Source organism: Exophiala oligosperma (assembly GCF_000835515.1).
Source record: "Exophiala oligosperma strain CBS 72588 unplaced genomic scaffold supercont1.18, whole genome shotgun sequence".
Taxonomy (NCBI): domain Eukaryota; kingdom Fungi; phylum Ascomycota; class Eurotiomycetes; order Chaetothyriales; family Herpotrichiellaceae; genus Exophiala; species Exophiala oligosperma.
Window position 1 is genome coordinate 121888 of NW_015622835.1, and position 12719 is coordinate 134606.

At 48.4% G+C, this 12719-nt stretch overlaps 3 protein-coding genes across 3 annotated transcripts; 1 reads left to right on the forward strand and 2 right to left on the reverse strand.

The window, feature by feature from the left end:
• Window positions 1–4639: 4639 nt before the first annotated feature.
• On the forward strand, window positions 4640–5073 carry PV06_11039 (uncharacterized protein; the record flags this gene model as incomplete). Its single annotated transcript, XM_016412646.1, has 2 exons — window positions 4640–4849; window positions 4918–5073. The coding sequence occupies 2 exons, from the start codon at window positions 4640–4642 to the stop codon at window positions 5071–5073; spliced, it is 366 nt and encodes a 121-aa protein (XP_016256959.1).
• Window positions 5074–5226: 153 nt separating this feature from the next.
• PV06_11040 (uncharacterized protein) lies at window positions 5227–7600 on the reverse strand (the record flags this gene model as incomplete). Its single annotated transcript, XM_016412647.1, has 3 exons — window positions 5227–5581; window positions 5631–6158; window positions 6209–7600. 3 exons carry the CDS (start codon window positions 7598–7600, stop codon window positions 5345–5347), a joined length of 2157 nt encoding a protein of 718 aa, XP_016256960.1. The 3' UTR covers window positions 5227–5344.
• Window positions 7601–8415: 815 nt separating this feature from the next.
• PV06_11041 (uncharacterized protein) lies at window positions 8416–8910 on the reverse strand (the record flags this gene model as incomplete). The annotated part of the gene is made up of 1 exon (XM_016412648.1): window positions 8416–8910. The coding sequence occupies one exon, from the start codon at window positions 8908–8910 to the stop codon at window positions 8416–8418; it is 495 nt and encodes a 164-aa protein (XP_016256961.1).
• Window positions 8911–12719: the final 3809 nt, after the last annotated feature.

Below are 12719 nucleotides of genomic sequence, written 5' to 3' on the forward strand. Positions count from 1 at the left end.
GAGAAAATCATGTTCACTTACTGAGGTACGGTAATGGTGCGTTGTGCAAAGCACTAGACTGTGGGCAACTACGCAGTGTAAGTGACCAGAGGCCGATGCCATTTCGGTAGACATACCCTTCGGGACTGTGGCGTTTGAAATGTGTTCATGCTATGCTGCACGGGTTGTTGTAGCTGTCATACCGAGAAGCGGTCTACGAGGTTAGGCAGGTAATGCTCTAACCTTAGACTGCAGAACCTATTTATAGTCGGAGTGGTCATCTTTCTGACATCATGTAGTTATAGATGTACGAAGTAGTGCCCTGCTCGTGTCTCGAGTGCCCAGGTTAGGCAATATGTCACTTGTATCACACAGCTTCTCAGCGAATAGAGCCGCTCCTTCTCAACATGAATATGAGCAGCGATACTCCGTACTCCGTAGATACTTATTATTACTACTAACCCTTATCACTATTCGCTAAAATTGCTCCTTGGCCCTACCAATTGCAGTTGCTGACTACAATCCCAAGGCAAACCAGTGTTTTAAACTACGTGGCCACTGCTTATCAAGCTATCATGTGTTTACTCCTCAGCCACCAAGACAGGTAATTATCAGGTGATGTCCCCGCGTTATGGTGTTCCGTACTCTACTTATAGGGTACAGAGCTGCAAACTCGACGACATGTGCAATTGATACATATTGTAGCAACTACACCATGGATACTGGTTCCGTTCAACCATCAACTTACTGTAACACTGACTCGTCGTTGGTATTGTGTTCCTTCTATTGCACGTCATGACTCATCACCACATCTATCCAGTCAATAGTCTTCTTGCTCTTAGACATTACCACTCCACAACGCTGTCTATCCAGCCCATTCAGCGTTTCTTTCATATTCGATCTGCAAAAGTCGTCTCCTGCTACCTCGCGGCCTTGCAACCCGAGTCTCAAGCTACAGAGTCCAATGCTTAGGCCCTGGTTCTGAAGACGTGTAATACGAGGATGGGTGTTCATCGAGCTAAAGGAAGCCGACCCACACGGCAAGACCATAGTCGTGTGTAACGAGCGGCCGTCCACATTTCATAACGGTACATTGCAAGGTTGTTATAAAAGTTGACCAATATTAACGAAACAAGATATTTATGTTGGTACGTGGTTAGATCAACTCGTCGAATCCGGTACCACGAGGTACCTACTGACAAAGGGCCCGGCTGTTAGTGAGTTATGCAAGAGAACATTTAAGTTCAGATAACGAAATCAAGTCTAGGTACTACTGGTGGATGCATTGCACCCTCGATATACTTAATAGGTTCTTTGCGGATGGTTTGAATTTGCAAGACTTGAAGATTTGGCTTAGACTGGGTTGGGTTCAAGGCGGTAAACCTCTTCATGGTGGTGGTATGCAGATGCTTCAAAAGGGAGTGTGGCTAGAAGGGTCGAATTAATGCTGGCCATCAATTTAGCTGCCGGAAGAAAGTGAACTCAGGACGGGGTATGGAAGTTATCCTCTCGTTGACGCTAATTAGATAGCTGTCGAAGCCTCTAGTACAGTTTTTACAGATATCTTGGATGAGCAGATGGAATAAATATCTCGGGTGCAAAAGAAGTGAAGTCTCGGATACTGTGCGAGCTTTGCTCTAGCAAATCGATATCTGCTTCGTTTTCGTAAATGCTGCTTTCATCAACGATCGGGGAGTGGATATATACTGTATACCAATGTTAAATGGCCCTTGTATTTGTCGTGAATTATGGCAGTGGAAGAATACATTCTTCTGATTCGGATTATTCTGCCTTCCCACTTCCGTAAGGAAGCAGACACATATGTACATACCTCGAAGCGACATACTAGAAGCTTACCTACAATTTCCAAGCATGCGGAATGATTCCATGAGACTTTCAGGAATGTCATGATAGTTGGTTGAGCCTTATGTCGCAACAAAACTCCCTTCTCAGAATTACCCTAGAGAAGGAAGTGCTTCTTCAAATCCTCAAGACTTGTTAGTGCGCCATCAACACAAGCTACGTTCCCATAGGATGTCAAAAATCTGATTTTGCTTCTTGTTCTCCTTCTATGCGCTAGCGATGGATCTCACCACCTTACAGACTCATTGAAAGCTTGTGGCAGTGCACTCCTTAGTGTAGTACTGGAGCCACTCAGCCTTGCTGTCAATCTCCCCCGTCAGACGGGGCTTTGGAAAGGTGCTGGGAGCACGAGAAGGTATGGAGAGCTCTATCAATGGTCCCAATATCCCAGATACCCAATTCTGCCGACACGCACTCTCTTAGCATGATCATTGAGCCAACCAGAGCCCCGCGGCTTCAACACGTAGAAAGATTTATTAGTTCGGGTTGACGACAAGGCATAACCGGTGTAACCGGTGCGAGAAAAAAATGTGTTTCATTGGACAGTGCAGCCACGACCCTTTAAAGTGGCACTTCCTGTATGGCCTACGCCGTGCGGATGGGCGCTACAGCAACTCAGCTGCTAGAGCATCGTTTATTGGCATTAGCAGTACTACATATAATATGGAGGGCTGCCCGTACACTATAATCATCGCCACGTAATATCACCGTAATGAGTTCACTAGAAACCAGAAAACGTCAGGAACCTCAGAAGCCAAGAAAGGCTTCTCTGCGACCATCGAACAGCTCATCACATTTACCGAGCCCCGATTCTCTTGTCAGATGCACGCCGGATCAACCTCGTCAGGATCGACCATACCGGACGCTATACGAAGCAAGAGACAATATTGACACAAATAGACTCGTTAGCAAATTCCGGCCTCGTCCTCATCCGACTCCTATTCTGCCACATTGTATCACAGATCTACCGGTTAGGCGCGTCGTGCAAGACCATCGCGTCCATGCGAAAGTGGTTTCAGCAGCAGCTGATCCTGCATCTTTCGAACAGCCTCCTGTTCTAGGAACAACAAACGAAGCTACAATGTCTCAAACATCTCATGTGAAAAGACGGTGTAATCTACCAGAACTCGACCTGGGCTTAATGCATTCAAACCGCAGAGAAGAGCTGATGTCTCTAATTGCCCCAATTTTGAGTGAGTCGAATGCAGATAGTTCTCATATCTTCCTTTGCTGGGGGCGAAGCAGTCACTGCGAGATAGTGGCTGCTAGGATCCCCAACTCGGTGGATGATGTTACAATTTGGCAGTTGATTCGTCAAGAATGATACAAAAGCCGAGGAAAGTGGAGACGATATATACCTTTCCTAAACGTTTGACAGATTGAGGTCGTACGGGTACGCCGAAGCAGTCGCCGTGAGATATCAATGTGGCGTAGGCTGACCTTGGCAGGTGTCGATTGCGGGACCCTTTCGTCCCAGAAAGTACAATCTAAGATCCGTAGCATTTTTTTCGGTAAAGTTGAGCGACGAAAAGCTGCGCCATGAGACTACAATTGCTGAATATCAGCCCCAAGAGCCCGCCTGCAAGTACGATTCGTCCATAGGCAGCACTGATTGCGGCTCCGACTGTGTTAGCAAGCAAGCGGAGTTCATCGAATGCCCTGAGCGGGAGATGTTCGCTGCACGGAGGCACCTCCTGGGTCATAACATGTTGAGATTTTTACCACTTGTGTTCTCTGATCCAAACCTTGCTAGAGGAAATTATTTATTCGAGGATAGGAATCTGATAAAGAGTCATAAGTAAGCAGCACCTGGAGCAATGTAAAGAGGCTGACCGAGACCTATAGAGACATACTATCCAAACTTGACGAATGGCATTGCCCTCGTCTAGGTGAACTGGATTTTGAGGCGCTCTGGTTGGACGATTATTTGACATCGCAACCTGGCGCCTTCGCATTGACCGCAGTGTTGATTTTATTAGTGGTGATTTTGGCCAAGTTCATTTTTCGAGAATGGAGTGTGGCTTGGACCCTTTGGATGCTTCGCATTGGCGTTGGTGGCGCTGTACTGGGAGATTGAGAGTAGTAAAACTTGCTCCTGATGGTGGTCGAATACAATAGTTCAGTACACAATCACGTGGGACTGCTCGGCAGCTCGAACTATACTCCTCTATCCTGCCTAGGCCCGGGCTACGTAGCGGTTCTTTTGGCCGATCGTAGTCTCGAGGCTTTCGACCAGAGGGAGCAGCTCTTGTAGCGCCCCTCCTCTTTGGCGATGATGCCAGACAGGAGTGCTATCAGACCAATCAGAGGAGATCTCGTCACTTCAGGCGAGCCTCTCCGTGTGATACAGTATCAACATGTCACCTGGGCCAGGCGCTTAGGTCTTTCACCTATATGGCAACAATGCTCCGTTGAGGAGTGCCCTCAGACCAACCAGACGAAGTTCGTAAACGCCAGCAATAAACGGGCCTGTGCTCGGAGTCTGACGTTTCCACTGTACGCGTGGCCCACCCACTTGTCGATCACAAGTGATGCAGTAGATGAGCACTGGGATGAAGAGTGTTTGAGATACCTGAAGTTTATGCGCCATCTTAGGATCCTGACCAGGCGCCGAGACCTTTGCCAACGAGCCCTTTGCATACACAAGTGTAAATCTCGAAGCCTAAAAAGCCACTAGTATCCCAAAGCCCCCCAATTGGTCTCAACGACACGTGACCTTACTTCGGGTGCTCAGAGCTGGTTCGCCGTGATAGCCAGGCAGAGCCCGTCTCACTAAAAGCAACCCTGCAACTGGAGAATGGAAGTCGACATTCCTGGTGACCCGGCTTTCAGACTGCTCGCCGCAGTCTACGCTTCACTGGGCCCGGATGCGGTAGGTCTAACAGTAGCCACCACTAGCTCTGCTGAGCCATTCAAGTTCAAGGTTCGGAGTGCCCACACTGCAAAGCGCTTCGACCCAGAAGCTTCACCGCACGACATCGATCTCCTTCCTGGAACGCGACATCTCGTCAGCCGCGGGGAAGCTGAAGATAGCTGCGGTCGCCCGCCAAGAGTCGTTTGTATACAAGGTATCAGAAGACACATACCACTGTGCCCTATGCCTACGGCAATTCAAAAGGGGCAGAAACTCTTCGAGAACATGCATCGAGAAGCGAAATACACCTTGTCAACCTCAATGACCTGCCAAAGTCGCCCGAGGGTCTCCAACTGCTCGCGGGCCAGCTACGGTAGCCTAAATCATTGGCGCAGGCTATCGGTCACCGTTGAGCCGAAACGAGACATAGTTTCAAAGGCATTGAAAATTGATTTAAATACTCAATCGTGTTCATGATGACAATGGCCCTTGTTGAAAGGACACCAGATTTGATGGGGAGTTCTGTTGGGAAGCCCCAGGCCCTTGAAGAGACAAAAGCGTGACACCTGAACAGAGACAAAAGGACGAGATCCAGCACTTTCACACTCCCCCAACTGGCTGAGCAGAACCAACAATCCTAATCCATAATCAGGGAATCGTAGATGTGCGGCGGAGATCCACGAGACTAGACTCCAAATTCCGTCGCAAATCTTCCAGTTGCTTTCTCTTCGCTGATCTTTGAGGCGTCTCACCAGCGATCCTGGCTAATTCTTCGTCGGAGAGTCCTGCCACAGTCTCGGCAGAGTAGATCGATGCAAGTGGGCGAGTTATGTGACGCTCTATTACTTGCCTACAAACGTTGTCGACGAAGGTCTTGAGGGCCACCTGATTGAATTAGTCAGGAGTATTCAGAGTCGTGGCATTTGTACCGTACCTTATAGTAAGCTCGTAGTCCCCACAGTGCCTCATCACATGCTTGTTCGGTCATATTGACCTGGACCCGTTGTTGTAAACACGCGATGAACCGGTCCATTTCCAGCTGGACATTACTGATGTGCATTTTTCCGTGCCAGTCGTGTTCTTTGGTCTCGACCACCGCATCTTTGAGAGCATTCTTGGTGATCTGCTCCCGGGATTTCTGGATATTGTCGGTAAAGTAGTGATTATACGTGATGGGCTGATACTGTTCATCCTGCCACAGCTTCTGCAGCTCTTCTGTCGCATTGCTCATGTTCTCCTGAAGTCTCGTCCTGACCAATTCCATGACTTCGTCAGCGACGTTCTTGTCAGGGCAAGTGTGGTAGATCGCGGCGTCCACAAATCCATAGACGACACCCTCAATCGTCTGCACGTGGTCCTTTGCGATCTCTATCCAGCGAGAAGAGTGCTCGTGAAATAACTCCGCGAGGAGGATGTGGCTGTACGTCCCTGGGAGTTCTTTCCCGCGACTGTTTCGGTAAACCTGTAGACAGTCAGCTGCATTTATCAGACCCGAGATGGTGTGGTATTAACCTCGGCGACCCATCGTTTCATGTCCTTCTCTGACACCAGCATCTGACCGGCGTTGTCCTCATTAGATTCCGCCTCGGAAAGGTCGTCCTCCACGTCAGTGACAACCCGCCGCTTTGCCCCACGCTCTCTCATCGTGTCGGCGAACTTGGTGTTCAAGTTCTGAATAGTAGCCCGCAAGCGACGAGGCCTGTGTTTCTCGTAGAGATTGAAGAATACTATATCGACATCGTCGTACGTCCCGTTTAGTGCGGATGTGACGAGCTGGTTAAATGCCATGGTCAAGCGAGTCAAAAACATGCGCATTTTCGAAGCGCTGTCACGTTCCTCTCCCATGGTCGCTAGATCAGCTTCAGTCTTCTGAAGCAGCTCTTGCACATCGTGTCGAACTTTAGGTAGTTCTTTCTCGATGTGTCGGTCGAGAAGTTGTTGTAGATATGTTCGCAACGCAACGATACCCAATCGTGCGGGATCGAGGAATTGCTCTTTCCATGGAGGAGTGTGAAAGTACTGGATCTCATCTTTTTGTCTCTGTTCAGGTGTAATGCCTTTCGTCAGCTCATTCGGGGCCGGATTTTTCACCAAGAAGAACCCCAGCTTCAGTTTCGTAGTATCTTTGTTTGATGCCAGCAGCGCAATACGCTTCTCTGAACCTTGGTTGATCAAATCTGGTTTCGTGATGATGCCCACCGTCCTTTCCCCCTCTTTATCGAACGTGCGAGATTTTTTGATAATGGGTTGGTTGGCGATATCATTTCCTGCCTGGACAACTGCGAGGATAATAGTCCGCGGATCGGAAATATAGCCGTCCACGATCCTGTGGACCATTTCTACGTCGTCCTCGGTCTGCTCCTCGTTGGAAACAGAGATCAAGCCTGGTACATCAACGATGCTCAGATGCAAGCCGACAGGGCCACGGACCTCGATGCGAAGCACATCAGAAGCAAATGCTGGTCCATCTTCGCTCTGGGCTCCCCTGATGCCCAAAAGTCGACTGACGTCCTCGATAACCACCGGCAGATCTTCGAAGCTGGACAAGCGGCGATGGAAGCGGACAACTCTTTGTTTCTCCTCATCTGTGCGATCGGCTGATGGTATAACGGACGCATTGATGATGGGGTCACCCTTAGAGGTGTGTTCCAGCAGAATCTCTGTCGGGAACCGGGTGCATAAGCCGTCCTGCCTTGGGAAAGGAATGCCCGTTATACCTTCCAGCAAGGAGCTTTTCCCTGTAGACTGGTCCCCACTGACGACCAACTGCGGCAGTCCAATGTGATCTGCGATGCCGCGTGCCCGGAGGCCTGCAATCTGCTCCAATCGCAGGGTTGAACGGGCGGAATTGAGCCCTTCCAGGGGCTCTTCTCCGTCCGCGAATCCGACTTGCCTGATAGTCATCGTGAGGGAGCGAGTTGCTTTTATAGCAAAGCCTTCCAGCAAGAGACGAAAAGAGACATCCTTCTTATAGGAGAATAAGGCAGGATGGGTCCCGTCACTATCCTACTGAGAGGCCTGAACGTACCCTTTTGGTCTCGTCGTCCTTCTGGTTTGGGAAAGGATCTGAAAAGCGCGTTGTCGGCTTTGTTTGTGACCAATGAACTCCATTGCTCGATAACGATTCTGCGAATCCTCCTTGGTTATTGTCGCGCACAGTCCAATCATCCCTGCTACCACCTTGAGGCTATCACCAATATATTGAATGCCTTATCGTCTCGCTTGCAGGATAGCACCGTGCTTCACTACCATAATGATAAGGGAAACATCCGTTGACTTCCTATCATCTTCGTCTGCTGCCCTCCTGGCTTTGACACTCACTATACTGTGACTCTCGAGCATGAGAGAGCCTTCTACTCACTGTCGCTAGGCAGCGAGATAACATCCGTCACGTCACCATCCTCTCCAAGGGCATCCGGACTCTCACTAGGATACGGCCAATTGTTTTTGAAGCTCCTCCGCCCTTCTGATCGCCTCCTCTTGCGGCAGAAGCGTGATCCAGACTGCCTTGTCCGGGTATGCGGCGATTCTCTCGTAGACAGATCGCACTACCGCCACCGGGGTCGTTGTGTCGCGCTCATACAGCGCGCGTAACGTCTCGATGGAGAGATCGTCCGAAAGCTCATTTCCCGCGTCCATCGAGACGTTCGTGACAGAGATTCCGGGATTCACTTTGGTCGGTGTTATTGAGACTACCTCCGGAGGAGGAGGAAAGACTGCTAAAGGTAGACATCTCGGATATCGCCTGCTTCAAAGCTTCGCTTGCACCACGGACAGCTGTTGCCTTGGCCGAGCCAGAAATCCAAGCATTCTCTCCAGGATGTGTGACCACCGGGAAGGATGTTATTCCTGAATGCCACCGTACAGATGGTGCACCGAGGATGATCGACCTTCTCCAATTCCTTTCGCGCCCAGATGACTGGCCATTGCTTTATCCTGAAGACGTAGCGATCTGTAATCATCTTTACACTGTCGCAAGCTGCTGACTTGTTGTCTGAGCTTGTTTCAATTAGTCTCGCTGATAGCTCGAAGGTCCGGTTGCTGTCGTTCATATTTAAGTTCAGCTTGTTTGGCTTGCGATGTCGTGCCTGGCTCAATACCGAAGAGAACTTCTTTCTCATATCAAGAGCAGCGTCCACAACCGAGCCAGATCCGACCTGAATGTCACAATCATCGTCATTGAGAAAATGATCGAGTTTGAGAGTTGGTTGCATTTCGGTCACGTCTGAAGGCACTGGTGCGACGGTAGGGATCGGCAAAAAAGAAAGAGAACGAAGATCAGAGCCGTGGGGAGACCTTCCCTTTATACCCTCAAAACATCAAGAACGGACAAAAGCAAAACCATCCTCGACCTCTTCTCAGTACAACAATAGGCGAAGACGATAATGAGGAGTTGCACGTCGTGATTAGGCAAGCTCTCTATCAATGATCACAAAACACCCTTGAGCAGAATCACGTGATACCACCATGGCAGCTAAATGTTAGACGGCTTGCAGGAATGGGCAGTAGTCGGGGCTAAACAGGATGAATTGTCCAGTCTGACCTCGATAACTAGGGAGTTTAGTTGCACCTATTGTACAGGCGAAAGGAGCCTAAGTTCCTCCTCCTCATTCAGGAGATGTTTCGTCCTCACATGTCCCTCTGTTATTCTCTAGCAAACATCCCTTTCTAGGCAAGACGCTAGAGTAGCCAGTCCGCTTCAATTTGCTCGGCTGACGCCCAGAAGCTGGCACACATCTAGTGTATGACTCGTCGTGAAGCCTTGTATGAGAGCGACCACGTGTGTGTACATTGCACACAAGATGGAAATATGAAAAATCTGGTGCGAGCTTGCCCAAATGTCAAATGTACCCGGTGCCAAACGCTCCGGCAGGCGAGACTGTAACATGATTTTCAATAATTAAAGAAATGACACGATAAATGCGTAGACGTACGGCGTACAATCAAACTCCAGAGCCATAGAAAGTAAGCTCGAGCAGGTACCATTTCAATCCGGCACATTGGATCATATATTCGAGCCCGTATCGTTGCACTCCATGGAGAAGAGGAATGGAGGATGAAGCGCCAAATACGATGAACGTGCTCACTTTTACTTTCCGCCAACGCGGCGTCCTGAGCAAAGGGTTCGAAGTTACAGTAGCGGTGAAAGCACCTGTGATAAGAATCTGAAAATTATATTAGCATGTCGACGACAATAGCTCAGAGAAACAAACAATAGCCCAGTGTAGCCTTCGTAAGTTCGCTTCACAAAGCATAACATAATAGATTCCAGAATAAAATGTGCCAACTGTCATGATGACAATTCCGACCAAATCCATTCCCTGCCAGAATTGTTCTGTGCAATAAGAATGAGATAGCGTTAAGTGATATATCGTGCTTAGAATTAAACAGATCTCGGCACTCCCAAAGTAAGTGCCAAAGATAGCATAGTCCATGGTCGAGACATTAAGACTCTGGGATTGGCCTAGGTGACGCAGGAACATCGTGGCGACGGGTGGTAAAACGATGGCCCCGATTAAATGAGTGTACACGTTACCAGTCTCGTTGTGTAAAAATGACAGACTGGTAAGAATACTCAGGTAATCTGCTTGCTCTTGTCGATAGCCACCTAGAATATACTTGTTATCGAGATGCCAATCAGGTATCTCCCGCCATGTGACAGTTCTCGCGCCGGTCTTATACCTTATCAGAGGTCGTTTGTGACGCCCATCTTGGCCTTGACATGGAGCAGTTGTCGCCTTTTCGGTTCTGCTCCTGATATAATCCATTCTCTGAGATACATGAGCTCAGATGAATGAGAAGAGGGGGATAATATCTAGGTCCTGGGCAGTGGAAGCAAAATCAGGTATTAGATGAATGCTGTAGAAGCCCTAATGCAAAGTTAGAGCCTGTGCATGACTATCGTTTCAAGATTGGTTACTGTATCTCGGTGGTGTGAAGAACTTCTGTAGATCAGCTCAATCTCTCGCGGATCAGAGTCAGAGGCTGTGTTTAACTGGCGATAGCTAGGTGTGACACTCGTTATCTGTTGTTCTTAAATTCTTGACGACTTCGATCATAACTGATCCTTAATACTGTACTAGGAAACCCCTGTTCCACTTAAGGAATTATCAAAAGAATGAAGAATATTGAAACCACATAAATTCCAAGGAATTATCTGTTCTATGTAGAATAGCTTAACGACTCACCCGAAGATTTTTTGTTGCTTCATTGTCCTGTACTTAATCACAGTGGTTTACTAAATTCTTGGGGAAGCTCGAAGGCGCCGCTTTGGGACTCCAAGTGTTAGCTAGCCTGAGCTGAGGGGCTGAAAAGGGTAGATTATCCAAAAGGGAACCCGAAAAGATTCTGTCTTTACCCTGAGGTAGTTTAATTATTTACTGCTCGCAGAAACGGCTTTTGATTTTCAGTCCTACCGTAGACCTTTCCGAAGTCATACATTAAGAAAATATAGATATTTTGAAGGGCAGAAAGGACACAGGTAGAAGGGATTATGTTCCACGGATGGCCAAGCATCCGGCCAAGAACCAAAAGCGAACGGAGTGGAATCGGAAATGTCGAGAAAAATTAGCGGCGAATATCCGTAAGATTCACCATCATGTGTTCGACCCATTTCTGACAACGACTCTCTCTAGACAGCAGACTTGGAATTACGGTCGATCCCTCTCAGGTACGACTCAAAACAAGCGACGACGACCCTTATACATGGGAAAAAACCGAAGCAATAAGGCACCTCTTTGCAAAGAATCTGAGTGATTTCTCCATTAAGTCGCTCCAAACATTATGTGAGCGTATAGACGATAACTGTGTCGCCGCAACTTGGAAACCTTCCAGAAAGTCATCTCGGACGATCCTCCCAGGAAATGTGCAGGTAGATACTACTGTTGTGGATTCGTTCACCCATGCCATCAGGCTGACTGAATACGTGAAAAGCAGGGTTATTTCGTGAAATCAGATGTGAGTTTCACGGCAAGGATCAACGAGCTTGAGGAAACTGGGGAGAGTTTAGCCCGTGAGCTGAACGAGTGGAAAAAGCTAGCCAGCCTAGAGTCGGAAGTGAGACAGAAGGCAGAAGAGGAGGCGGCTCGAATGACGATCGCCGTGAAAGAGGCCCAAGAGGATTGTCGAAAGCTTGAAGAGTATATCCAGAAATGGAAAGCAGAGGCGAAGAAATCGAATGATGATGCCGTTAAGTGTAGGGAAGTCATAGACACGATCTTTCTATTGCTCAAGGGCTTCGCTTCGAGCATTCAGGAGGAGCCCCTTGGCCTAGAACTAAATCCTCCTACATAGAAATCCAGTAACTTCATACGTGTTCTTTTGCACTATTTCAACCCCAAAAACCAATGAATTGGGAACACTGTTGCGTTCCAAGTGATAGTATGTAAGGCTCACGTTGGCATCACCCTCCGAGCACACGCATCATGTCGCATTGATCACTCTCCGAAAGCTCAGCGGCATGGAAAAGGAACCATTACCGGCTCTCTGCTCGATTCGGCTCCCTCAATCTTTCATGTACTCCCATGGCTCAAGGGCCGTTTCTGGGCGCTGTCAGCCTCAATGATTTTACCTGAGTATTAAAGGCTGGTGTCTTGTAATGATATTATACTGCTTCTTTAATGCAGTACTGTAATAAGGGGCCCTGCAGCAACACATCTTTGTCAGTTAGACTCAGCCTTGTCAACAGGTCCACAGAAATCTCTTAGCCTTCGACATGGCTGGATTGAGACGGCTCGTCCTTGCTGTGACATTGGTCTGCACCTCGTCCGTTGCCTGCCTCGGGACCGCTGCCGTCGAGAATCAGTGTGATTTCGAGGTATATGTCTGGAGTGTTGCAAATGTCCCTAATGAAACAATTAATTGTCTGGCGCCAAATATTGGTACCTATATTGAGGCCTATCGAGTGAACCCGGATCCGAACGGAGGAATTTCATTGAAAATTGCCACGGTCCCTGAAGATAGCTTCATTACCCAATTCGAGTATACCTATCACCCCGACAATCCGAGAGTTTATTATGACATC